Source organism: Lissotriton helveticus, chromosome 2_2 (genome assembly GCF_964261635.1).
Source record: "Lissotriton helveticus chromosome 2_2, aLisHel1.1, whole genome shotgun sequence".
NCBI lineage: Eukaryota > Metazoa > Chordata > Amphibia > Caudata > Salamandridae > Lissotriton > Lissotriton helveticus.
Window position 1 is genome coordinate 417,413,256 of NC_136060.1, and position 26,728 is coordinate 417,439,983.

General features: G+C 43.6%; 1 protein-coding gene across 1 annotated transcript in view; it reads right to left on the reverse strand.

The window, feature by feature from the left end:
* Positions 1-26,728, reverse strand: part of POLR1A (RNA polymerase I subunit A) — a 514,608-nt gene that overhangs the window by 142,092 nt on the left and 345,788 nt on the right. The window contains exon 23 of the mRNA XM_078678659.1: positions 5,111-5,332. Coding sequence (XP_078534785.1) covers positions 5,111-5,332 — 222 coding nt within the window. The remainder of the gene's footprint in view (positions 1-5,110; positions 5,333-26,728) is intronic.

Genomic DNA, 26,728 nt, shown 5'->3' on the forward strand with positions numbered 1-26,728 from the left:
TTGTGTTGTGTTGTAGTGTGGGTGTTAGGTACTGTTTTTACACTTTTGTTGTGTTTTTCACTATTATGTTTTCATTGGATTTTTATGTTGCTTGGGTATGTTACTGTGTAATGTTCTATTGTTTACCTTAGATACGTCAATAAATACAGCTACATAACGTTCCCATGGCAAGCAGCCATTTACCACTAGGATAGTAAAATACCGCCAGCTCTTCACCTATTGAGACACCAGTCAGCCCAAAACTGGCAGAGGAATTAGCCCTTGCTGTGTCACTTCTATATGACACGACACAAGGAGGTTTTAGCTTTCATTAACTGGCCAATGAGATTCCCGAACAGGGACACACATTTCAATCTTTAACTATATTCAAAAGGTGAAAGTAGGCTATATGTTCTTACAACGAATTCCGTTGCAACGCATGCCTTTACCACGCATGCGTTACAACGGAATGGTTTATCAACGCATAACTTTTTCCTCTAATTCATGCGTGGTGACGTCGTACGTCGTTAAGAAGAAACGGAAGTTTCTTTCCGTTTCTTCTTAAACGACGACGATTTCAGGTGAGGTTTTTATTTGGGGGGGAGACCCCCCCAACCCCCCCATGTTTATTTTGAACCTTTACCACATATGCCTTTACTACACACCTCGTAGTAAAGGTATGCGTGGTAAAGGCTTTCGTGTTAACCACGCATGCGTTGTAATGCATGCGTGGTTAATGTATTCGTGGAAACGGCCGCGTTGTAATGGCCGTTTCCCGTGAAAGTATAAGGCAGCTGCAATGCGTTTATTTCTCTTTCCATTTCGTGCAGTCGATGCAGAGTGCATGCAGCTGGACAGCAGATGAGACAGAAGTCTCTGTTTCTGGCAGAAATCCAGATCAGAGCGTGACGCACCAAGGAAAGCGGCCACGAGACAGGAAGTGACATCGCCTGCCACAAACGTGAACCGGATGCAATACGTGCCCGAGTCGGATCACTTGAACCGCAGGCACGTGACTGGCAATGGCTAGGCGGAAACTGCGTCTTCCTGCTAGTAGAACCGAGGACCCACAAGCTGAAAGGAAGAGCTTATGCTGGGGAATTGTTTTTGCTTTTGCAGTTTGTGACCCTACATATCCTACACCTAGGGCCTCGATCAAGGCGCTCGTTAACTCTGAGGCGTGACAGTCAGCTGCGAATAAAATGCTTCTCGAACCCCTACTTCACAATAAAAGGGGCCACCATGCTTGGGTGAAGGGCGAGGTCATTTTACTAACCACAAATGTAGGTAAAATGGAGTCGGACGCTAATTGATAACTGCATGAAAGATGTGTAAACATTGTGATCATATTGTGGCCCTAGTGATTAGTCTGCACTGGTGATCGTTGTGAGGCGCTAGCTGCACACATAAGCAGTAGGAGCAGACGATACAGAAAAGTGTGAGAAGTTGGCACTTGTTGACTGTGAGAATGTGCACAAGTGGGCAGAGTGAGAAGCAGGTACTGGTGGGTCACAATAGCAGCGCGCACTGGTGTGCACCAAGACCAGCGGGCGCTGGTGGGCACCAAGACCAGTGGGCACTGGTGGGCCCCAAGACCAGCGGGCACTGGTGGGCCCCAAGACCAGCGGGCACCGATGGGCCCCAAAACCAGTGGGCACTGGTGGGCCCCGAGACCAGCGGGCACTGTTGGGTCCCAAGACCAGCGGGCACTGGTGGGTCCCAAGACCAGCGGGCACTGGTGGGCCCCAAGACCAGCGGGCACTGGTGGGCCCCAAGACCAGCGGGCACTGGTGGGTCCCAAGACCAGCGGGCACCGGTGGGCCCCAAGGCCAGCTGGCACCATGGGCCTCAATACCAGCTGGCACCGGTGGGCCTCAATACCAGCTGGCACCGGTGGTCCCCAAGACCAGCGGGCACTGGTGGGTCCCAAGACTAGTAGGCACTGGTGGGCACCAAGACCAGCGGGCGCTGGTGGGCACCAAGACCAGCAGGCGCTGGTGGGCACCAAGACCAGCGGGCGCTGGTGGGCACCAAGACCAGCGGGCGCTGGTGAGCCCCAAGACCAGCGGGCGCTGGATGGCCCCAAGACTTGTGAAGTCAATGATGTGACCCTAATAAAGTAAACACAAAACAAGTGCACCACGTCAGCAGGAAACCTTAATGTGTCATCATACTTTGGAGCAGATGTTCAAATGTGGTATATAAGGTAGGCAGCCATATCAGATTTTCAAAATAATCACTCACTATGCAAATTATTCCTATATGTATTTCATGTAAACTTAAACAAGTTACTTACCTTCGGTAATGCCTTATCTAGTAGACACAATATCTAGCTGCAGATTCCATACCTTTGAATTCTCCAGGCATCAGACTGGATCTGGAAGATTTTTCTTCGAGCAGTACCCCTGTGCGCCGATAGGTGGTGCCGGTCGGCTATGTGTGGTGTCGGCGACATCTTCCGCGAAGGAAGTGACATCCGTGTCACCTATATAGGCATCACCTTGCCACGCTCACGTCAGTTACTTTTCACGACTTTCCACACCAGAAGTGCAGCGTCATAAAGTGTACTGACATTGGTGTGTTTGAAAACAAGTGCCCTGAAAGGGATCAGCTCTGACCCTAGAAACCTATCCTCAGTGTGGGGAGGATAGGTCTATTGGTAAGGAATCTGTGGCTAGATATTGTCTACCAGATAAGACGTTACCAAAGGAAAGTAACTTTTTCCTCTGAAAGAGACATATAGCCGCAGATTCCTTAGATACCCAAGCAATACCATTCCCAAGGGAGGAACTGCAGACAAATTTCAGACTAAAAAGTTCTGTAGGACCGCACGGGCAAAATGGCTGTACCTGCAGACCTGACTGTCCAGACAGTAATGCTTGGTAAACATGTGCAGGGATGCCCACGTTGCTGGATATCCAGGACTGGCACTCCACGTGCTAACACAGTGGTAGAAGCTTTACCTCTGGTGGAATGCGCCCTTAAGCCTTCAGGACGCTGCTTCTTTGCCAGCGCATAGCAAAGCATGATGCAGAGAACAACCCAACGCGAGATGGTCCTTTTCTGCACCACCTGACCTTTTTTCGCAACAACATATCCCACGAAGAGTTAGTTGTCCACTTGGACCTCTTTTGTGTGGCGTAGGTAGAACATCCGCCTCTCTTTAGGTCCAGGCGGTGGATTCACTCCTCTTCTTTACAGGGATGCAGAGGAGAGGAGAAAGTGGGCCAGGTGACAGATTGTACCACATGGAATGGTGTTACCACATTCAGGAGGAAAGAGGCCCTAGTGCAAAGCACCAACATGGACGATGAAGACTGCCGCTTACGCACTCTCCTTGCAGATATAATTGCCACTAAAAAGGCTGTTTTGATGGTGAATAGCGGGGACAGGACATTTATACAGGGGCTCGAAATCAGCACACATCAGGAAGGTGAGAACCAAATGAAGGGAGCACTGAGGCATAATGAAAGGAGACGGTGGGAACATATGTACAAGAACTTTCAGAAATCTAGGAATCTATGTACAACAGGTGACTTAAATAAATAGGTTTGGTCTGACAGCATCAGGAAAGCAGACAAAGCAGAAAGATACCCTTTCAGGGTACCTAGAGCAGAGCCCTGCTGGGAAAGGGTCCAAATAAAAAGCGAAACATCGGAAAGGGGAACAAAAGAGGGTCAATAGACTTTTTTGTACAATATATTACAAATTTTGGCAGGCGTATACCATTTTGGTGGAGGGACACCTGGCTGCCAGAATAACATTACCAGCTACGGGAGGAAGGTCAAAAGCTATCAACTGCCACCGCTCAACCTCCATGCAAGAAGGCGAAATATTGACAAGTTCAAGTGGAGGACCCTCCAATGCTGCTGCGACAGACGATCCGCCCGAACGGGCAGCCTGAAGGGAGGATAAATGCTCATTTGTAGAAGCTTTAGATACCAGTCTCTCCATGCCCAGTCCAGAGCTATAAGGATGACTAAGGCTTAGGCATTCCTGATCTTCTTGAGAACTCTGGGCAGGAATGGTATGGGCAGAAAGGCGTATAGGATGCCAGAGCACCACTCAAGACGAAAGCGTATCTGAGCAGGAACTGCCTTGGAAACTCCAGCGCGCAAAATTGCTGACATTGCGTGTTCTTGGTGGAGGCAAACAGATCTAACCAAGGCTCTGCCCACTGCTGAAGGAGACCTTGCACCACCTCCGGACAGTAGCGACCGGTATCTGTGCTAAGTGGCGGGGCGGAGGGAGGGGGGAACCGGGGTCCCAGAATCCCCTGCGGCCAATCCTGACACTGCATGAAAACAGTGTCAAGATTGGCATGAGCGCCGTGGATTTCTGCTCCCAGGTAGGCTGGGAGCGTGTGCCCTGCTCTCTCCAATCAAGCAACGCAGCTGGGGTTGGACAGAGCTTCATTGCTCATGACTGATTGGGCAGCCAAAACGTAATGCGCTCTGATTACAGTGCAAAACACTTCTCCACTGGCCTGTCATCTCTGGCCCCACCCCCATGCCTCGACTCCGACAGCCACGTGGAACCAGCCAACACCACCCGGTGGGCGCGCAGGGGTAATGCGCAAGAAAAATCTTCTAGATCCAGTCTGATGCCTGGGGAATTCAAAGGTAAGGAATCTGCGCCTAGATGTCTCTATCAGATTTGTAAACTTAGCCTGAAAATCTGGCATGGCTCCAACCCTCCATGATCATTGCTGGACAATCCTGTTCTATAGGTAGACCTCCTGTGTTCTCTAGGAACCTTGGATCAAGGCAATTCTTTTGCCAATTCGCACCCTCACTGAAGCAACAATCAACATAAACACCAGTGAACCTAGGAAGCTAATATACTTTAGAAAAGCCACATGAAAGACATTAGCTTTTCTAAGGAGAAAAGAGTAGGTTTTTCAAAGTATGTTAAAACATTAGCCACTCAAGGCATTTTTGACCTTTAAGAGCAAGACCTAGAGAGACACACTTCAAAAGGCAGGAGACATCCTAGACTGCATCTGTCTCACTGTCCTAGAGCAAGACCATTCAGGATTACTAAGTAAGCTATAAAGGGCAAAGTGGTTGTGCAGACAGATGTATACATTTGGCAGAGATCACACAATTAACCATATTGCAAAAAAACATACCAGTTGAGTGGCAAAACTTCTTCCATTTATCAGCCCTCCCATCTGATCCTCCGCCTGGAGCTCAGCCATTTTTTTCTGACTATACATCAAAAATGCACCTTGCCGTGATACACGCACAGGATTCTTGGCTCTCCACCGCTTGATGAGTCTGAAATGTTCATTCGCCTGCTCTGGAGTCATTTTGGCCAAAACTTCATCTAAGTGCTTAGACATTTTTATCACCTAGTGAACAGATCCAAAGAATGAATGATGTTGTTAATAGTCGAAAACAGTAGCTAGCATACGCAAAGTGAAAAGAAATTTATTAACAACCTGAAATATATTTTACTGCAATAAATGAATGCTTGGTTCCACCTAAATACCAAAAAGAAAAGTCTCATTCCATTTGGAGCTACTTAAATCTGAATATCTTATTATATAGGTTAATAAAAGACAATTACAATTGTATTCACAACAAAAGGAAAAAAAAAAAGATAGGAGACCCATTAAATCAATGGCCAGTCCCATGAATACAAAACTTAAAGACTTTAACCTAGTAACCGCTGCAGACACAACAAGTCACAAGTTTTTGGGTTGCGTGGCCTGAGAAGATGGCAGAGTAGACGTGCTCGAGCGGAGCTCCTGCCCCAAAATAAAATATCCTGTTGAATCCTGGCGGAACCAATATCAAAAACCAGAGCTGCTTGACATGTGACTGAACCTCCAACAAGATTCGTCAGACCGCCATACACAGCAGTTGCATTTTTGTGTTCCCAAAAAATCAAAAGAGACGGAATGCGGCGTGCCTGATCCGGTAATGGTGTTGCCTGACTAGTTTTGCGGTGGGCACTGATCCGGGGGTTGGTGGGGTGAATCTAACACCAGCCTCGGATTACAGAGTTGTGGGCTGCGGATCCAGCGGAGGGCTGCACAGCGAGGACCAGCGGCACCTGCATGGAGGCCCGGTGATTTATTTAATGGGCAGCGGCCCTCTGGGGCTGGAGTCCTGGGATTGTGAGCCCCTGACTGCAGTGCACCCGACGTCAGATCAGGGCAGGGAAAAAGTGCCACTTGAGCTGATAATAATTGGAGACAGGAAACGAGGCCACGGCCACTCACCCGTGAGTGGCTGGGACTGGAGGTGCGCAGAGGGCCTGGACAGGGTTGTGGTCGAGTGGGTTGGCCCTCCTGCAGTGAGGCCGGGAGGACTGCATGCGCTGGATGGCAGGCGGGCCTATAAACGGAGGGACACCCATTCAGAGCCGAGGTGTAGAGGGAGCCCTCGCAAAGTCCAAAACGGAGCTGCCCCAATGCCCTAGAACAGCTGAGAACCCCGGAGACAGCCAGGTCTCAAGGACCATGATGTCCAACCCATCGTAAGCCAGCCAGAAAGACCGGCCGGTTTCAATTCCGACTGGCTGCATCATAATCAGCCGGTCAGAATGGAAACTGACTAGGTCGATCGTAAGAACTCCGACCGACATCGTAATCGGGCCCTAAATGTCCCCCTCAGTTGATTTGGAAGACAGTGGACCATAGGAAGTGACGGGCCTCTAATGAACCACTTACTAGCAAAACAATCACGGAACACTTACAATCACCAAAAATGAAACAGTGGGTGAGTTGTTTCATGTCAAGGTCAATCACGTTAATTTCCTTGTTGAGACACATCAGGGATCGTCTGAAGGTCACATGAATTTTTTCATAAATTGAATGAGCTCAAGAAAATCCCAACTCTAGTTTGACTGTAATCTAAGGTGCATGGCTGGACGCAAAAACGTTGTTGCCTGAATCATAAGAAATTGCCTAGCGAAGTGAACATTGAAGGTAAAAAAATTAAATAATGCTTTCCTGAAATTCCCCGAAAAGGCAGACTACAGGGCTGCAGGGTGTGTCAAGAGGAGAAAGGAACAACTGAGTATCGATTTGAATAGCAAACCCATGAGAAAAGTCAGTATCAAGTGTACATCCAACTGTAGAACAACAAATGGCATGAGCTGAAACATATACAGCACAGGACAACAACTACTAGGAGATATGAAGAGAGAAAGGGAGGTAAACAAAGGCAGGCAGGAAGCTACATATGCCTTTACACTAGAAATCACCAACCCCTGTTGAGCGGAGTAAATCGCAAAGCACAGAATGTCAGATACACAAGTTTCAAAAGGGTTTGGCCCACAGTCCGGCACCAAGAGACAAACTTGTCTTAACATCCAGCATAAGCAAACTTGGTGGACAGTTTTTGCTTAGCTCAGGCAACACCCGCTGTTTCTGGCAGCAGGCTGAAAGTGTGTAATTAGCACCACTTTAGCTCCACGCATGCAGATGAAGCATTGTAGGAGTGAGGTGGCGGACATGACCATCCTACAGACTAAAGCATATCTACTCTGTACTGGAGCGGAACAGGAGGCCAAATACTAAGTTCCAACAGACTGTCGTACCAAATCCTCGCACACTTACTGTACAGCCTTCGAGATTAGTGGATTGCACGGAAGACATAAATCAGTCCCTGCGAGTCATAAGTAGATCTGGGAAAGACACATGGTGGGAAATGTAGAGCACAGAACAGCTGGCATTTTGTGTTCAGAACCATGGCAAACAAGCTGTTGCAGGGAAGCTCAACCTGGGAAAAGGTCACACCCATCACATTAGGGTAGAACTTCTATCAGGATCTTCCACAGACACGTTTACATTGATAATCCCTACCAGGCAACCCACCACAAGGAAAATAATACATACATCATAACCCACTTTCCCAAACACAAGGTCCCTTAGCACAGGGTCCCGAGGCTATCATGAATGAGGATATAGTGTATGGCGGCGTTTGTTTGAAATGACCTGACCAACAGCTGAAGCGGCCGACTTTGAAGATGGGGGGCGGATCAAACATCCTGTGATTCTGGACAAATCACTTAATCTCCCCATGCGCAGAAATGATTGTGTCCATCTGTAATGCAACTGGTGCTCATGTAAAGCGCTCTGATACCTCCAGGTCGAATTGACGCTATATAAAACTGAAGGAAAAAAAAACATGACCCGAGATGGAAGGAAAAATACCTTGAGTGCTAACAGCCATCAACTCCAGAACTCTGATGTGCATGCTTTGTCCTGATGCGGTCTCATACCATCATCTCCCCTGGTTGAGCGGCCCAGGTCAAAAAGTCCTCCATAACAACAGTGGCCTAGAATTACTGAGGAAATAAGGGACATTCCACTGTGAGGTTGGAGGGACACAACCACCAATTGAGGTCTGCAAATGCAGATTGGAAGATCCTCAAGCAAGGGGAGACACACTAGTGATGTTGAAGCAACTGCTGTCTGATGCACTAATAGAAGTACCTCATGCTACACGAACTGGATGGCACTAGAAGGATGCACGAGGTCATTACGCCCAACATGTAGTAAACCTTCAAAACTGGAATCAGAGTTGAAGTACGAAACATCAGGATCATATCCAGAATGTCTGAGATCTTCCGAAGCAAAGGAAAAGCACTTATGCAAGTAGAGTCCTGGATGAACGTCAGTGTCTGAGCAAGGTCAAGGTAGGACTTCTGTAGGTCACTGGCGTCCCAGCCAATGAGACATTGTCAGGGTGCTCCCCAGGTGGTTTGAAAGTAGTGCAGGGAAATCTTCCTTCACCAGCCAAACTGCCAAATCGAGAAACGTATTGACTTTTGAAATTGTCTGCTGCCACAGATAGCACTCTGTTGAAGCACTCCGCCAGCTGAGAAACGGGAGAAGACCTTTACTACGCGGGAGTTTCACCGCAGTAGGTTTACAACGCGGTTTTTACAGCGCAAGTCGTTTCAACGACTTGCGCTGGAGGGTGCTGCAAGCTAAGGAATAGTACGATTTACTATCCAACACCTTCCCTACTGTACGTAGATTGGTGTTGGCATAGTAAATCGTACTGTCCCTTAGTCCTCCAGCCCAAGTTGTTGAAACAACTTGAGTTGTAAAACAGGCACTGTAGGATACCACGATCAACATGATCGCATTGTATCATCATACATTCCTGAGAAACACCCCATAAATAGTAAACCAATAATAAGGCTGGGAGTGGGAAAGTGGGAGCAAACCACCAATTAAAAGGAGCTCGAAAGTAGTCACACACATGGGTGTCAAGATTCAAGACAGCTACCATGCCAATTTGAAAGAACAAAGGGGGAGCAGGACTTGGTAGTAAGAAGATTGCATATGCAAAAAAAAAAGAAAAAAGACAGAAGCACCTCAATAAATACAGGACCAGGAGTGACTAGAGTCAATAGCATATAGAATCCGTGGTTGTTAGAGCCTGACATCAAAGAGTCAAGAAAGTGAGAAATGACGTCTACAAGGCTATGACGAGAAAACAACTCTTCCAATGCGACACCAAATCCGGCTTACAATAGGACTCCAAATCTGTACACAAGAGGGCATCTTTGAAAACAATGGCCCCAAAATGGCATTCATAAAACATGCACTGCATCCCCAAAAGCTGAAGCTCAAAGTCCAGATGTGCAGAATCCCACCAGCCTAGCAAGGATGCTTATTTCACTAACACAGACTTTCATGTGCCTGCCACCAAAGGAGACATGGTCCCTACTTTTGGATTTCCAGAAAGATATACCGTCTCTATGCAAGGAGTATGGTAAAGTAATCTGAGATCTGGATCATTCTCTTCAGAAGGCCGAGATGAGATTAGATCACATTGAAAGTAGTGTGTCATAACAGTCACATGAGTGGGATTAGCAAGTAGCCACACTAATCACTCTTGAAATAAAGAAGAGAGAACTGTTCAATAAACTCAATGACATCAAAAATCGTTCCAGAAGGAACAATATGAGCATAAGAGGAATCATTAAAGACATTAATAATGGAGATCTGGAAGCTCATACATAAGCCCTCTTCAGACACCTCCTTCAATACATTGACGATGACATCTGCTTAGATCATACCCATAGTGTTCCCACCTTAATGACACAACTACATTACTTTACAGAAAGGAAAGTATCCTATTGGCAGCTCACAAACAAAAACCACAGAATGTCAGGGGAGACATAATCTCAATTTTCCTGGATGTCTCTGCTAACACTAGTGACAAGCAGAGAGTTCAAAGACTCCCTGCTTGCGACAAGAAAAAGTCCCATATCTGAGGGGTTACCCATTTAGATTACACTTTTGATACAGATAAAGCAGCACATGGTGAAGGAATTAAATGGAGAGATAGAAAATCTATGAATCAACAAAGTAGAAGAAAAATAAAAGCTCAGTCAAAGAATACACAAGGAGAATGGCAACCCCAGAGATAGAGCAGAGAACATAAAGAGACAAAAATAACATGCCATCAGCAAGAGAAAGCAGGCTAGCATCTGAAGTGACCAGCATCAGATACCCTAACTCCTCAAGTCAAAGGCAAATTCAAGGTCCAGTCCAGACACATGCGTCAAAGCTAGAATGAGACTTCGGTTCTACTATTATCAGTAAGACTCAAACGAAAGATCTCTAAAAAAACAGACTGACAATCAGGAAGGCTAGTCATTAACAAAACAAGTTTGGAACCATTGTTTAATCAAGGGGCCCTCAACTGCAAGACAAAAGCTGATCGCCTAACATGGTCGAGCAGGGCCTGGGTGCTTTACACAGACGCTGGCATTCCAATGACTATGATGACTATTTGGACTAACATGGTCACTGTGGTAAAATAATTAAAAGTGAGGAAGCAACGCCAGTCACAACAGATGATGTTTTTTGTTGATGTTATAATGGGTTGAATGTTTTTTCATAGTGTGCAGTTAAGGCATAAGATCTTTAATAAAGGCAACGAGGGAAAATTATGAGCAAACTAAATTAAATATTAGGCGGGAAGAGCAGGCAAATTTTCAACAGAAAGCAAAAAATATACCAGGTAAGTAAAAGCCATAGAAAGTACAGCAGGAAAAAATGTCAATTATGCTGGCTTAAACTGCGTGATTGTGGGGTTTCAAGTTACACTTGTTTTGGAAAATTCTTGAAATTACGCCATTACACCATATCGCTTAGTTATGCCACAACATTATAATGTGGGAACGAAGCAAATGACAGGAGCACGAGTGGCTGTCATTTGCACCACTTGCATTTGCGGCACTATAATTTTCATAAACATAAAATTCATTCTTAAACGCAAAATGGATGCATGGATGTATTTCGCACTAAAATATAGCGTTAAATGCCAGATTTTGCATTATGCGTTATTTTTGTGAAATTTCCCAAAATTATGCAAATACAATAGCAAATTACAGACATTTTGCACACACCTACAGGAAACCCCCAAAAGAGAAACTATTAACCCAAACACATTGCAGGTATAAAGGGTCTTATCCTTCCTCTTCACCCGTTAAATCTTATTTGGGGTTCTGTGCGAGAATAGCACCTACCCACTAACCACATCAGGCAAATTTATTCCCCACTTATTGCTGGCGACTATGCTAGTAATAGCACATCTGAAAACTCCAGACCAATACATTTGTGGAGGAAAAAGGACTAGAATATACTTTCTAAGGAAAAAAAAAATTGTCCTCAGTATGAATAAGTTTGAGAGAGTCTAGATTCCATATAAAACTCATATAAAAGCACTTATATCTCTCTCGGGAGGAGGCGAGCGTCTATGTCCCACATAATGCATCACTTATTATGCAAAATGTCTACATCGTCTGAACGTACAGAAGAAGAACGCTGCCAATCTGATTCTTAGAATGCCTGCAAGACTCACATAGAACAATTCAAACTACAAAGAGATGTATACAAAAGATTAATACAATCATATGAAATCGTACTTCAGATTTTGAAAATAAATGATGCAAGTCAAACATCCCTGTAACTGCAAAAATACATTTGTTAAAAAAATAAGACCAATTGCAGCCCTGCAAACTAGTAGTGCTGGACTAACAATGAAGTGGAGGTAATGTTTATGAACTAGGTAGATCGGCAGATGACATTAGGCGTACTGGAAATGCAAGAACGAATCCAAGCCTGTGCACTGAGTCAAAAGAATCAGTCATGGACAGCATCCTGAATTTGCCCCGACAGGCAAAGACGTACATGACTCAAGTCCAGAATGGCCCTGGAGCTCCTGTCCTTCTTGGGGCCAAGAAGTAGAAGGAATAAAATGTTGTGCCCATCTCCTCCATAGACAAAATTAGCCTGTGCCTTTTTTCAGCAACACCTGTCCTTCCACCTCCAAGAGTAAGGATGCAAGATGTTCTGAAGAAGTAAAGAAAAAGAGGACGTAAACCTTGTGGAACAACTGAAGCACACAAAAAACCTTCGCAGTTGGCTCCCAAAAATGTGACAGAAAATCAATGCAGCTTTGAGGCAGCTAAACCAGTGGAACAACGGAGAGTCTGCAGTTGCCACGATTTAAATCCACCTCTCGTAGAAAAGAAGTGGGGTTTAAACCAACTAAGAGAATTGCTGGGAAGGTTGACACCTGGAAGAGTAGCAAAAGCAAGGCTATCGCTGGTGGAACTGTTTTGCCTGGGAGGTCAGTCCTAGTGAGGGTGCAGGAGCACAACTGTCTGGAAGCTCTAGGAGGACCAGTCTGCTTTCTTTCAATTCTCTCACCATTCAACAGCAATCTATTAAGGAAGCCTGAATGCTGCCAGAAAATTCAATGGGGTGTATAAAGGATTGGTTACCCAAGGTAACAGAACAGCAATGGAGAGCGTCACAATGCTGGCTAAGTCTAGTCCACATTTCAGAATCAGTTTTGTAGTACCAAGGCCATCTTTAATAAACTCCGAAAATGAACATTTAATATGATCTGGAAGGCTAATTATAACCATCTTCACCATTTCGCATAGGACGTGAACATACCATCCAAGGAGGTATGTTGCACTGGTGGTGTGTAGAGCCACACAGCCAAAAGCATAGTTTTGCACCTTAGAAATCGAACTGTTTGGACTCAAGTTCAAGCTATGGTTTACGCAAAGCATTTGGACTCTATTTTGCAGAATTCTTTTGGACAACCAGGCAATCAGGAGAAGAATGAGTCCACAACAACTACAGATCAGAAGGCATGGACCTGTGGCGTCAATCAATCTACATGTTAACTGCTGGGCCATAAAACTGTTTTTCCCCAAGGAGCCAGAACCCTTTCTAAAAGAACATTGTTGAAAGGTAGAACAGGTCCTTGAGCTGCCAAAGACAGCTGCAGGATTTTAGTAAGGATGTTAGATTTGGGCTCCAAAGACGAAAGGGACAATTGTATCAAAATCAGGGTGGAATATTGTACAAACGGACTGGGCTCTGGGTAGACGGTCAGCAACTAGTGATAGCTGGACCGGACATGTCAGTAAGTGCCATCGATCATGTCATCTTTTTAGACAGAGGCAGCTTCCAATGAGTTGGCACCAAGGTCAGAGCCTGTGGAGCCATAGAGATCAGACCGAATTAGGGTCAGAACCAAATGAATTGCCAGATTAGAAAGGTCTGGTCTACCTTTGTGACCTGTAAGGTGCTCAGTGAGAAGAAGGGAGTCCTAAAAAGTCCCACATGATCTGCCAAAAGACCTCAGCTTGAGATGGATTGGCAGATGAAGCCTAACATTCCAGTAAAAGCTCCTTGAGATTGGGACCATTTCATGAATGATGAAGTAGAGGACTTCTCTTTTCAGAGATGTTTCTGGTGTTTTCTTGTGCGAGGACTGTTTGGAGGATCCCTCCTTGTAAGGAGACTCACCACAGGGAGGCAAGAGTGATTGTTGGGATCCTCCTTAACAGCCTGACTGGCAAAGCAAGGCCTGGGCACCAAAGATGGTTACGTATTGAAACTTTCCAACTGCACATTAGTCAATGTTTCATCTGAACACTGAGAAGGCCTGTCACCAGCACCCTTGAAAAGAAATGGAGCCAGTAGTCGAACCACTTCAGCACTGAGTATAAATATGGGTAAGCCTGCAGACTCGCTGAGAATGATGAGAGAAGGAAGACCTACCAGCACACAGAAGGAGCAGGATGCAGCCTGCCAGGAAGACGTAACCTGATATACAGAAGGAAAGGCAAGACCCAGCTGTTTAGAAAGAAATGAAAGGGTAATTCAACGGACAGAGTCACCAGGAGTCCAGCAGTTAACCCGGCCCAGTTGCCCACCACAAGCAAGAACAACAGCTGGGTTAATAGCTGCCCTTCAACATTGAGGACAGTGATCCACTTATGTCGCCCCAACACTTCCCTTGACGCCAAGGTGCCAGTAGCTATCTTCTCTTAGGATGTTGCTGGACTTTGAGAATGTTGGTTTTCATCTCCCAGCTGAAGAATTCAGTAGTACTCTGAATCCTGAACAGTTTGAACCAGCTTCCTAGCGGATACAGTTCCATAGATATTGTCAGTTACTGTTGTAGTCACTTTAACCGTTTGACCTTTGACTTTTGTTCACCGCTGCCACTGTGACTCCTAGTGGGTGGCCCCGGCTCCTGTGGATACCCCTCCATCGAAATAAAATCTCATCTGGGACACACCGTTGGATTTGGCCTAACTGTTTGACAATTGTCCCAACTAAGCCCAGTGGGACTCGGGACTCCACTATATTGGACTGCAGCCTCCCACAAGCGGTCATCAGAGGCAAGTTTTCTGGGTACGAGAACTCAGCAAGTTCCAAGGATCCCAATGAGTGAACATGCAGTTATATGATGGCAGGTATTTTAGTAGCCCTTTGTTAAGGATGTAGGCAACACAATTTCTAGGGCTTTATTGTACTTATGTATGCATGTAAGGGTATTGATACAGCACAGACATTTATTTGAAGCATCGGAGTAGTAAAAAAGGGCAAGAGCCCAGGGCTATGTTTTAAAGTCATTCAGAGAGAGGAAATATTTGTGGAGTCTTTTTTGTGGGGGAGGATAGTATTGTCTAAAGAGGTGGGTCTTACAGTTTCTTTTTGAATTGCTGGAAAGTTGGGGAAGTTATGATGTCCGCTGTGATGCTGTTCGATATCCTGGGCACAAAGATGCAGAAAGCCTGTCTGTGTTTTTTCATTCTTAAACCTACACCACGTCCTAGAGTAAGCTCTGGCTGCTTGACCCTGCTACTCAGAGACTCAAGTGCTAAAATGGAGTACCTGGTAATTCTGTGTCAGTGCGGAAGTATTGTGGCTGCAGGACACCACCGGTAAAAGAGAGTAACCCTAACAGATACTGACCAGAATGGTACAAGACAAGTCAGTACTGAGAGGCCCTGAAACACAATCTGCAGAAGGCCAACAGATTTTTTAAAGGGTTCATGAAATAATGTATTTGATTCAGGGAAGAATAATAAAATTCAGTTACAAAAAAATCCAGCAGAGAATGAATGATTACAGTACTTTTTACTACCACTGAGTTTGCCTACTTGAAACCTAAAATTGTCTGACAGGCTGGCAAACCCTAGAAATGAACCACGTGGCTAAGGTTTTGAGAAAAGAAACCTAAAGATGTTTAAAGAAAATACAGTACATATACATTTAATAAATACTGTCTTATAATTACCACCAAACAAAATCTTGTAATTAATATTTCTAGAGTAGAGGACCACTGAGGTTCATTGTCCAATTAAGCTCAGATAATAATGATCTCACTGTAAGCACTCGAGGGGATGAACATTCGGTCTCACCTGATGCAATAACAGGACACGCAACAAGCACCGCCTAATTATGCCTACCTTGGATATCTTGTCCTTCTTCAAAAAATATTACTAGACTGTCCTCAGATCTTTTTAAATGAAGATGAGATAGACATTAACCATCTACTAGTCCACTTATTAATTTGTTGCACAGACTGACTCCCCAGTACCCCTTGCAAACGCACTATTGCTTTAACTTCTAAGTCCTGCTGTTGGAAGGAAAATCAGGAGCTCAGTATAGGCATCAAAGTGTCTCTGCAGTGTCATGTGTCCCCAATGTTATCATATCTCAGCAAAACAGACAGCTGGAGTGTCTACAGAGAGTCTCATGGGTCCTCTTGTCTCCAACAGCAGGGAGGGAGACCTAGTGATGGGACAGGTAGCTAGGGAAAATGCACACGTAAGCCTCAACGGACCAGAGAGACAAGCAGCCTTAATTAAATCGCCTTTGCCATATGATCGGAAGCATCAAGAGAATAGGCGTTGGCAGATGCTACAGAAACATTTGGGCACATCGCAGCCACGGTTCCCAAGACACGATGCTCCACATCACCATTTGGCCAAGCCTCATCCACATAAAGCTGCCTTAAGGGGGAAATGGTACAGGCATGATAATGTCCACTAGAAAGATCATATACCACAATGTTGTACAGCTTATTTGCTAAGGATTCATCATGAATACAACATAAGCAGAGGTGTATCCATTCTAGTAAATTATGAGCTAAGCATGACCAAGCCAAAAAGTCCAAAAGACGTAAATCACCCTTTCTATACAACCTCTATGAGCAGCAAAACCTACCACGTCTGCCACAATTACGTCCTTCTTCAACCTGCTTGTTCTGGGTCCAAAGAAGCAGCTTGTGGCACAAAAGCCAACAGACCAGCTCCCCCGTCATTGGGTGTGATGGACGCTTGCAAAAAAAAAAAAAAAAAGACGTAGAGATAGGGACAACCACAGGATGCCTATTTATAAACTAAAGAGTTTGTATATGTTTACAGAGCCAAAAGACCTGGCATCAGATATATTTAAAACAATGGTAAAACAGGTAAAGGTAGCGAACAGCGGCGCCTGCTGCAATGTCAAAAACCTGCATGACCTATTTGAGCCATTATAGATACAAACCAATATTTGAACCTTCTATGGAATGCAGACAACGGCTCAGCCCATCATAAGGCTTAGAGGTGAGTATTAACAATTTTAGTGGTCAGTAGGAAATACTCCTTTTGACTAACTACTGGTATTTGCCTGCATTCGAAGCTCAGTGATCGTGTGAAGTAAGGACATAGAGAAAGAAGGGATAGTCGGGCTGTTTGTCTACCTGTGCTGGGCACATTAAGGTGTTTGGGTGCCAATAGCCCAATTGCCAGCATGCTGTTGAGGTATACCCTAAAATAAATAAAATATCACAATAAATATTGCATCCATTACATTACAGGTTAAGTACAGGTTAGTTGAGGTGAAGGTAAGAACTAGTAATTATATACTTATATTGTGATAGAGCGGCTAAGTACAGGTAAGTTGAGGTGAAGGTAAAAATAGTAATTATATATTTATACTGTGATAGAGCGGCTAGGTCGAGTTAGCGACAATAATATTGCTGTAGGTCGATGTTACTGATCTCAATATTACGTCATACTGATGGAGCAGATTTCATCTGCAGTCAGGCATTGTGTTATTTTTGTGCTACAGACAGGCTGCATTTAAATTGCCACGCACATTTTGGTGCAGGTTAAAAACATGGCACATGAAAAACATGAAAGTGAGGTCTGAAAATGCTTTTGCTGAATTAACATGTGTTTTTTTTTTGCAATGTAGAGAAAAAGTGGCCTTTTTACCTTTGAGGATTAATAGAATGTGTTTCTCTTTTCCCAGCTCATCCATGTAATCTAGATTTATTATTCCTGTCTTAAAGGACTTTGACTTGTTGCATATTTTGATAAATATTTTCAGTTAATAACGCCTCTTTTTATAATGTGTGTGAATTAATAATGCACGTGGGAAACATAATGGGCTGATTTACATGAAATTAATATTATCTTTGTGTTTGTTTTATTTTTGGGGCCTACACAAAACATGGCTGCCTGTGAATCCATCAAGGCTATGGCTTGCAATTTAATGAGAAGGGAGCATGCGCAGACTGTGGCAGCTTTCCTCATGACAAAAAGTCAAGGACAACCTGAACTGTACATTCTTGTGACTGTGCCAATGTACCAGTTAGTTAAAAGTATCCGTTCTGACTACGCTGTGGAAGGAAGGAAGAGAATTAGAATGAAACATTTTTCCTAGTAAATGTTGCAAACGTTTATAAATGTAGTTATTCATGTATGCTTCTTTTGTTAACACTGGTAAAGTCAGGTTTTTAGAATGAGTCAGGGTAGTGTGACCTCATGCCATCATGACTGACCAATCACGTACAGGTTTTACTGAAAGATGCTACATCTTTGTGTAATCTGCCAATAATTAGGGTATAAATACTGTCCTCTCTGGATGGGGGCTGGCTTTTCTCAGCTCAGCTGGCTTCTATGGGTTAGGTACGCGAAACGTCCCGGGAGATTGCTGGAGGGGAGGTGCGTCCGAGGAGATTCAGGGGGAGGTTTCTTGCTTCGACGTAATATCTTGGCACATCAGGCCACATTCCTTTGAGTTCTTGTGAAGGGCGGGCTGTCTCCCTCCTTTTTGCTCTTTAGACACAGAGAGATGCACAGAGCAGCAACAGATAGAAAGGCTCTTTAGATTTAGATGCTAAACTTTAAGTTTTGACTAATTAATTAGGTCTAAAAAGATTTTTTGTTTTATGCATGTATTTCTCTTTATGGGAGATTTTTGCCAACTATTTAATTATTGATTAGCCTTGCAAGACTATTTTTCTTAGAAACTCTAAGAATTGTGACTGAAATTTTGCGCCACATTTTCATAACTACATGTAATGCTTATATGCAGACTGTAATGTGTTCTGTATTGATATTTTTCATGTTTTCCAAATTCTGTAACCTGATTGATATTTTACTAATGAATAAAGGGTCAGAGAAAAATTAACTTTGGACTAGAAATTAAAACCCTTTAAAATACTCAACAACTCTCTTTATTGGCTTGAATAATAATTGCAGTTTTTACTGTTCATGATTATTTAAAATCTCCTGAAGATAATACATGGTGTGAAGGGCCCAACACCTTTTGAGCGGTAAATTAGAGGTAGCATGAGGGTTTTGCATTGAGAAACTACCAGAAGAAATTACCGCTCCATCAATACAACCACTGTCGAGCATTGGCTGTTCTTTGCCCTTTCCCTCACTATGTTCCCTCGCCTAAGGACTGGGCTATAGAAGGTCAATTAATAGCTGTTAACGCTCTCTGCAGAGGGTGTTAACAACAATTAAAACCCTGAGACATCAGCATTGAGGCTTAATTCTATACTTGCATTATACGTTTATTGAAAGTGTGGCACAAAGACTTGAAACAGACGAGGAACGCAGGCACGCGCCTGTTGCGTGGTTTAGATTAGGTGGACAGGTGACAATAAACGTAGTGCCTGAATGCTGCAGGCCTCTAACTCAGCACATCAAAAAACGGCAATAAAAAATGGATCCGTTTCAGGGGCCTTGAAAAAGAGCCTGCAGTATTTGGAACTGCTTGGGTGGCATGCCTCTTTCGTATCGATATCTGGATTAACATCCAAGGTACTGAATACTTGTAAGAGATAAGTGGATATGTCAGCTCCTACCCAACACGCTGTATAACTGAGCCAATAATGGACAAATTAGGTGGGGTTAAAAAAAAACATGAAACTTATGGGCCAAGTTAAAAAAAAAATGTTTTAATATATATATATATATATATATATATATATATATATATATATACACACATATACGCACGCATACTAGTCAGACTTAATTTAATACCTAGATTAATTTCAGGTCTACATCCTTCTGGGAGTCATGTGGAAAAGGACAGGTAAATTGTAGAAACAAATCGCAAGTGTTCATTCATTTAGGGAATGAGAAGCCCCAGAGCAGTAGTTGATACCCGTGGTTCGAGGACCTCTGAGAGACTGCGACACCTATTCAGGGGGTCCTTGGCTGGTCATCAAATTCATTAATATTACCTGATTAATAAAGTATATGTAGAATGGTTTAAAACGATCTGTGTATGTGAAGAAAATTGAAACCGAAAGCTAAAAGTTAAATTGGTATCCAAAGTTTGATTTGTGGGAGCAGAGCAAGAACAGCAAACAAAAATGAATATGAATTATTGGTATCTGCCGACAAAAAGAGAGCATGCCTTGGGAGGAAAAAAGGACAAGTGATATGCTAGAGTGTTGCATATTGCTTCGTATTGCAGAAATAAAATTAGAATGTAAAAATCTCCAACTTTCCGACTACAAATAAAGTTTCGGTTTTCATGTTTTTTTTTGTGTGAATTAAATATCCTTCATATGGGCATCTGTTTGATTAATAGATGGTTTTATATAGTGGTTCCAGGTACAAATCATAGAAATTGAAACCGAAAGTGAAACCGAATTGCTTTGAAGGGGATGCTCAGCTTCCAGCAGCATTCACTGGGGGTTCATGGAGGTCAAAGGTTAAGAACTGCTGCCCTAGAGTATCACAAGACCAAGAGGAAGGGAGCAGCCAAACCTTGGTCTGGATGTGTGTTAACAGGAGGTAGATCATGAATGGCCGAAGCAAATTTCTGGTAAAACTGGATTAAATATAGAAATGGCTATGGCAAACATGCCCCAGGGTTCTTTGATATTGCTCGACGAACTAAACCGATTTCCTTCACTGCAGTGCAAGCGATGTGATGTAACTTACCAAAAGATATCGGAGTGATTTTCAAAGAGAGACGCTTACCACCTACTTGTCAAAGAAAGACGCTTACCACCTACACATCACCATGGATGTCAATACTACGTTACCAGAGTTTTATCAAAGAGCCGAAAGGCAACTTCTTTCAAGCGATGAGAGGATGACCAATTCAAAATGACGGCCGATGTTTGCAAAGGAAATGGACAGTTTAAAAGAAATAAAGCCAATTTCAAAAGCCAATCTAGTGATAAATGAAATATCTGCCAATTAGAAGCAGCCCAGATCTGGTAGCTTGGTGGAATAACGCATCCACCTACCAGTGGCTGACCTCATGGTCACAGGTTCAAATCCCGGCTAGGGAAGTCAGCCTTTCCTAAAGAGTCAATATAACGAGTACCACTCAGTTGAGTAACAAACATCTGTTATTCGGTGCCACAACATGCTAAGAGATGAGCAGGAGCCTTACAAATACACAAGTTTTGAGTTATAGTATCATACAGCCCTCAGTGAAAAAATCCACAAGCTCCCACATCCGGTTTGATATGGTAACTGGATCATGACTGGGGGTGTAAGACCTGGGCAAGATCTGTGCTAACCAAGTATGGTCAGTCATCTAAGCCACAATATTCTGTACAGAAGATGCATTTAGCACAGTGAAATTAATTGTGCATGAACTGTTTATAGGAAGAACTTAGTACCAACCAGAATCAAACATATTCACAAGACCGCATCAAATACTTATTAACGAAGGGGGAGAGGTCCATGCTTACTGGAAGGATTCAATTACAATAATTGAGGAGGTAATGGTCTTGTACCATTTAAGAGAATATGGTCATCCTTTTAGGGGTCTCAGCAAGAGGTGCTTTATCATGATATTCTGATAGGCAGGTTACACACCGTTCGGCTACCTGGTCCTTCGCAGGGTTGGTTTTAGGTATTTTCTCTGGGGTCTGACCCCGGTGGTGGCTGTCCACATGTGTTGTTCAGTTTAACACCCTACATCTCGTGGTGTCACACAGGACACTCAGCACATTCTCCCCATTTATTCTGCAGGGATCTGTAACTTAGCTCCTGGGTAAGGTCATGCAGACATTCAGTTTCAAGGCACTATATTATGTTATGTTATGTTATGTTTTTTTAGCTAATAATGCATACAAATCACCCCCGGAAGGGTATCTAAGCACAGTATTGAACTTAGGCAAGGAAGGCAACACTAGTTTAGGAACAGCTCTGTCTTAAGAAGGTTTCTGAATTTAAGGTGATCTATACATTTCCATCATGGCCAGGACAACCAGATGCTGCTTACATCTGATCACCATTGGTCTGGCTGTGTGTGAATGCTGAGAGATGTCCTTGCAGCAATCCAGGATTAGGTGACCTCCAACTATTTGAGACTGAAGAGGAATAAGACCGAAGATAAAATAAAATATCTGATTGTCAGGGAGATCCAGACTGCCTGGTCCAGCATGTTCTGGTTTAGCATCTTGCACAAGCTCCCATCCCCGATTGCAGGGCTAAAAACACAGAGTATTATTTTTGCCCCTGATATATCTTTTTGACACACAGCTTCATAAAATGTGGTCTTCATGTTGCTACTTGTGCTGAAAAAGATCCTCCTTTTTGTTCACATTTAGAGGCATTGGGGCAACAGAGCAACCCGAAAAGCCTATAGAGAGTGTTTATTCCTAAATAGGAGGCAAGAAAAATCTGCATTATTTTTTGTTGTGGATAGAGTACCGTACCCAAAGCGCTGTTATTCAGCAATCATTTGCCTGAGAAAACTTCAGTCCTCATTATGAAACTTAACTACCCCTGCCTATGCAGAGAACAGGCATAAACCCAGATCTTTTGACTGGGCGTGAGTGTTTGATTGGTTCAGATGCTCCGTCCATCACCACCCCCCTTTTTTACCGCTTTGGCCGCCATAAGTGTGGCAGGGTATGCTGAGACGTGAGTCCCTTGCTCACTTTGCCACTGGATTCAAGCAAGTCGGGCTGAAGACGGCTGGAATGCCAGAAACCGGTCCTCGGAAGCTTGTTTCCAGTCCAGGGAAGACATGGCTTGGCAGTTCGGGCTGGACTGTTCCCATGAGGCGCAGGGTCAGACTGATTTGCATATAGCCATGTCTGAACTGGGGTGGCAGAGTGGGCTAAAGAACGGTGATGGATTAAACCCAGATCTTTTGACTGGGCGTGAGTGTTTGATTGGTTCAGATGCTCCGTCCATCACCACCCCCCTTTTGTACCGAGAACAGGCATACAGCATTTATCTTTCAATATGCTGATTTTAGGACCTTCACAACCCTGCATGAACACACAACTATCCTATAAGGATACTGCTCATTGTGTACCTTGAATGCTGATTTTTCTACAACTCCTATATATTTTTCAGCAACCTTTTCTTCTCTTTTTTTGGGGGGACCAATTTTATTTATTTTACAATTGTGGTATCACATGAACAAGTATAAACAGACAGATCTAAGATTACATGAAAAAGCATAATAGTTTTTTCTCCTATGGGTCGCAGCGATTTATGACATTGTCCATATTCCGACAGCACACCTTTTTCTTCTCTGTAGCCAATATTTCTCCAGTGAGTGAAATCAATTTCGATCCCCTATAACAATGCCATACTTTGATCAAATCTGTTTTTTGTTACAAAAATTGTCTTGAGGGCTCCCATACTATGCAATTTCTTAATCAGCAGTGTCTTTGGCACCTCAATACTGCTATCACAACTCACTGAACTTTTTTTTTGTTCTCACTTTCATACCTTGTTCGATCATTCACATGTATTCTCATAGGTAAATGTAAGTGCCAGTCACTAAAAACCTACAAGTTCCCACTAAGAAGTATTCCCTACAAAATACAGGCTTATGAGAAGTCAACACGTCCTTTCAGAACTGCCACCGTAACGCCTTATAGTGTATTAATCATTTATCTACATATCTACCCTCATAAATTCCAAGTGAACACAATAAGCTAGAACTTTTAAGAACAAACACATTTTTGTCAGTCAAAAGACTTAGAATAAATATATGTAGGTTCATTCTACTTCCTAAAGTAATAAACCAACTAATGGTGAATATTGAGACAAGAGTTATCATCAGAAACTGGTCATACCATATGTTAGCTTAGAACTGTATTTCAGGCCTTTTTCCAGTCATTTCTAGGGTTCCCAAAAAGATATCTTAATGACAATATTAAGTGATAGCACTACGAAGACACGAGCAGACATAACTAAATGGTAGCTACCCCTTCGCATTACCCTAGAGGAACCTATTTTCGTACCCTTGACACTAAATCATACTATGTTGGAAAATATGTCACTTTTGTCTGCACATGAATCTGGACCAGACACTGGAGACCAAAGATAGCTGTTTTTGAGCACCTAAATTGAACTAAGCATGTAAAAAATGTTTAGCCTCTACCTTCTGACTTAGCTGGGACTAATCTAAAAAGTTATCTCTGGATAGCTTCACCATGGAAAGATTTGGAGACATTTGTACAAGAGTGAAACCAAAGTACCCTCTACTGCGCAGGACTTTTGCAGGTTCAAATACCGATAAACACCATGTCTGCTCTAAGAAAACTCTTTTTCAAGTCACTCAGATCTCTTCTCCTCTTTTTCTGTTTCATGACTTAGGCCAGAAATATGAGAATTGCACTTCGGTAGTGGGAGGTCTTGTTCTAGGTGCTAGGGTACACTTCTCATTTCTGCATCTCTTTGCACAACTAACAGTGCCACTTCCACTTGTCGATGTGCACTCTTAAAATCTAATAAACTCTTCCCATGAATCCCCTTTTTGTTAAGACGTGAGCTTCGCCTCCATATTTGCACCTTATTCAGTATTCCTGCTCTTCTTATGTTATGTTATGTTAGTGATATTTATAGAGCGCACTGCTGCCCAAGGGCTTCCTGGCGCTATGTAAGATGTTCTCCTATGGCCTGATAACGGGGTGACTTCCTACTCTAAGAGTTAAATAGCCAATATGTTATGTTAGTGATAAACTTATGGCTATTGCCTTCATTTTGCCCTTCACTAATAAATATTCCAGCCTACAGAGCGTATGATGTTTTTGGCAGCAGCCAGGGATCCCACTCACTAGACCGCTGGTTCCAGATAGAGCTCAACTAGGAGGCAGGGGGAAAAATTAAACACTGAGGCCCCCTGTTTTTTGTGTTGGCTCTCCTGTGAGCCAGAAGCAAGAGGAACCTGGTTGCAATAACCTCTCACTCGGCCCATTGTTACCAAGAGTGGAGCTGGAAATGGAGCCTAACCCAATGGTTGACGTTTTGGGCCCGTTTTACAAAGGCCTCCTCTGAGAGCGTGGACTTCTTAATAGAGATGCTACATAAAAATGCAATATAGCAGAATAAGCAGTAACTTCTCATCTTAGCCTGTGCAATTCTTCTGCGAGGAGGCTGGCCTCAGAAATCCCGTTTGGAAGGTTAGTTGCGAGGTGTTGATAGCTATTTATCCAGGTATTTTCCAGGTGTGTTTTAACTTATAAAGTGCAAACCTAGCACCAAAGGCTTCTGAGCTCTGTACAGTGCAACCAGATACAAATACAATATACGAGGATAGAGGGGTGTGCATACACGACAAGAACCCAGGACAATACACACATCTAAGTAAATAGTAAAAACAGTACTAAAATGAGGGGAGATGGGAGGTGGACGGAATTTAGTTTTGAGTGTAAGGTTTTAAAAAGGTCAGTCTTTTGAGCATATGTGCATTACAAGAAGGAAGCAAGTAGCCAAAAGTGCAAAAGGAAGTCAATCTCGCAAACACAAGAGTCTGAAGGCTAAATATAAAAAGAGCCAGGGACCCATAGGTCTTCATTCCATCTACATGCATCATAGAGTTTGTTAGTGACAGATGGAGTCAGTGCAGACAACTCTACCCAACCTCAGCCTCTATCGCTCACAAGGAGCATTACATGCTGGTCTGAAAGAGCATCTCGCTCCGCCCCTACAACCAGCTTGGGTTGGAAGCAATTCAGCAAATAGCTGGGCCGTAGGAATAGAGTGAGAATAACCTTTAGCAATACTACTTTGTAGCTCCATGGGCTTGATGCCTACCTAGATACCTACAGATTTGACTCTAGCACACTCTATGTCAGGAGTGTCTGCAAGGTGACAATATTAGCATCTTACAAACCACTGTAAAAAATATATTCATAAACACTGAATTTATTATGTAGTTGCATTACCCGCTCACATAAATAGTGGGCAAACAGCCCTCACCCATCCTTACTCACAATAAATGATGTTCACCTAGAAGGTGGTACGAAACCTGGAATCATGAAAGTACAACTCCACAGATTAATGTATAAGAAATTCAGCTCAAACGAAGACAGTGAAAACATGACAATGATAGAAATGGAACTAACATCCGCCTCACATATATTATACGAAGCCTGGCCCTCGAACTTTTGGCAGACAGGATGGCTGGAATGTCCACATAACCTATGCAAATGTTACCAAGCTTAAAAAGAGAGCACATGGGAGTTTTGAAGTGAATTTGCCTGCTCTGACATGGTAATGGTGCTTCCATGACTACAAGCAGTTCGTAACTATCGTTAACAGGCTGTGGGCATACGAGTTGGCACCCAAATTGATTGATTGATTGATGATTGATTGTGGGTTTCTAAAGCGCTAGAATCGACTCCCGAAGGAGTATCTCTGCGCTGTAGACCGCTGGGGAACCCGTCCTGGCTTTCCCTGTGAGATGGTCCCTACTGTGTATCTCCAAGGCGAAACCAGGCATCCCCGGCGTATGTGGGGGGCCGTTGTGGAGATGAGGCAAGCTAATGCCCAGAGTTGCCGAGTGTGATCCCTAGTTAGAGTGGGCACCGAGGCGAGAATTATCGAGTCCGTTGACCCTGGTCCAAGACCCTGCCGCGTCGGGGATTGAACCCTGGTCCCGGGCCGTCCTCTGCTCCCGGGTGTGCCGCCTCTAACCAGTGAGCCACACCACTCAGTGGCGCGGCACTATTTACTGTGACAGATACTGATTGGGTCTTTTTTTTTTTTTTTATATTTTTTATTTGGTAATTCACAATTGCAGATACAGACAAAGATAAAGCAATAACAAAAAAGGATTCAGTAAATATAACAAAGAGTCATAAGAAGCAGATAAATTAGCTTAAATAAAGCAGGAATGCTGAGGACATGGCAAAATGAAAATAAAACCCTAATTACATTCATTTAT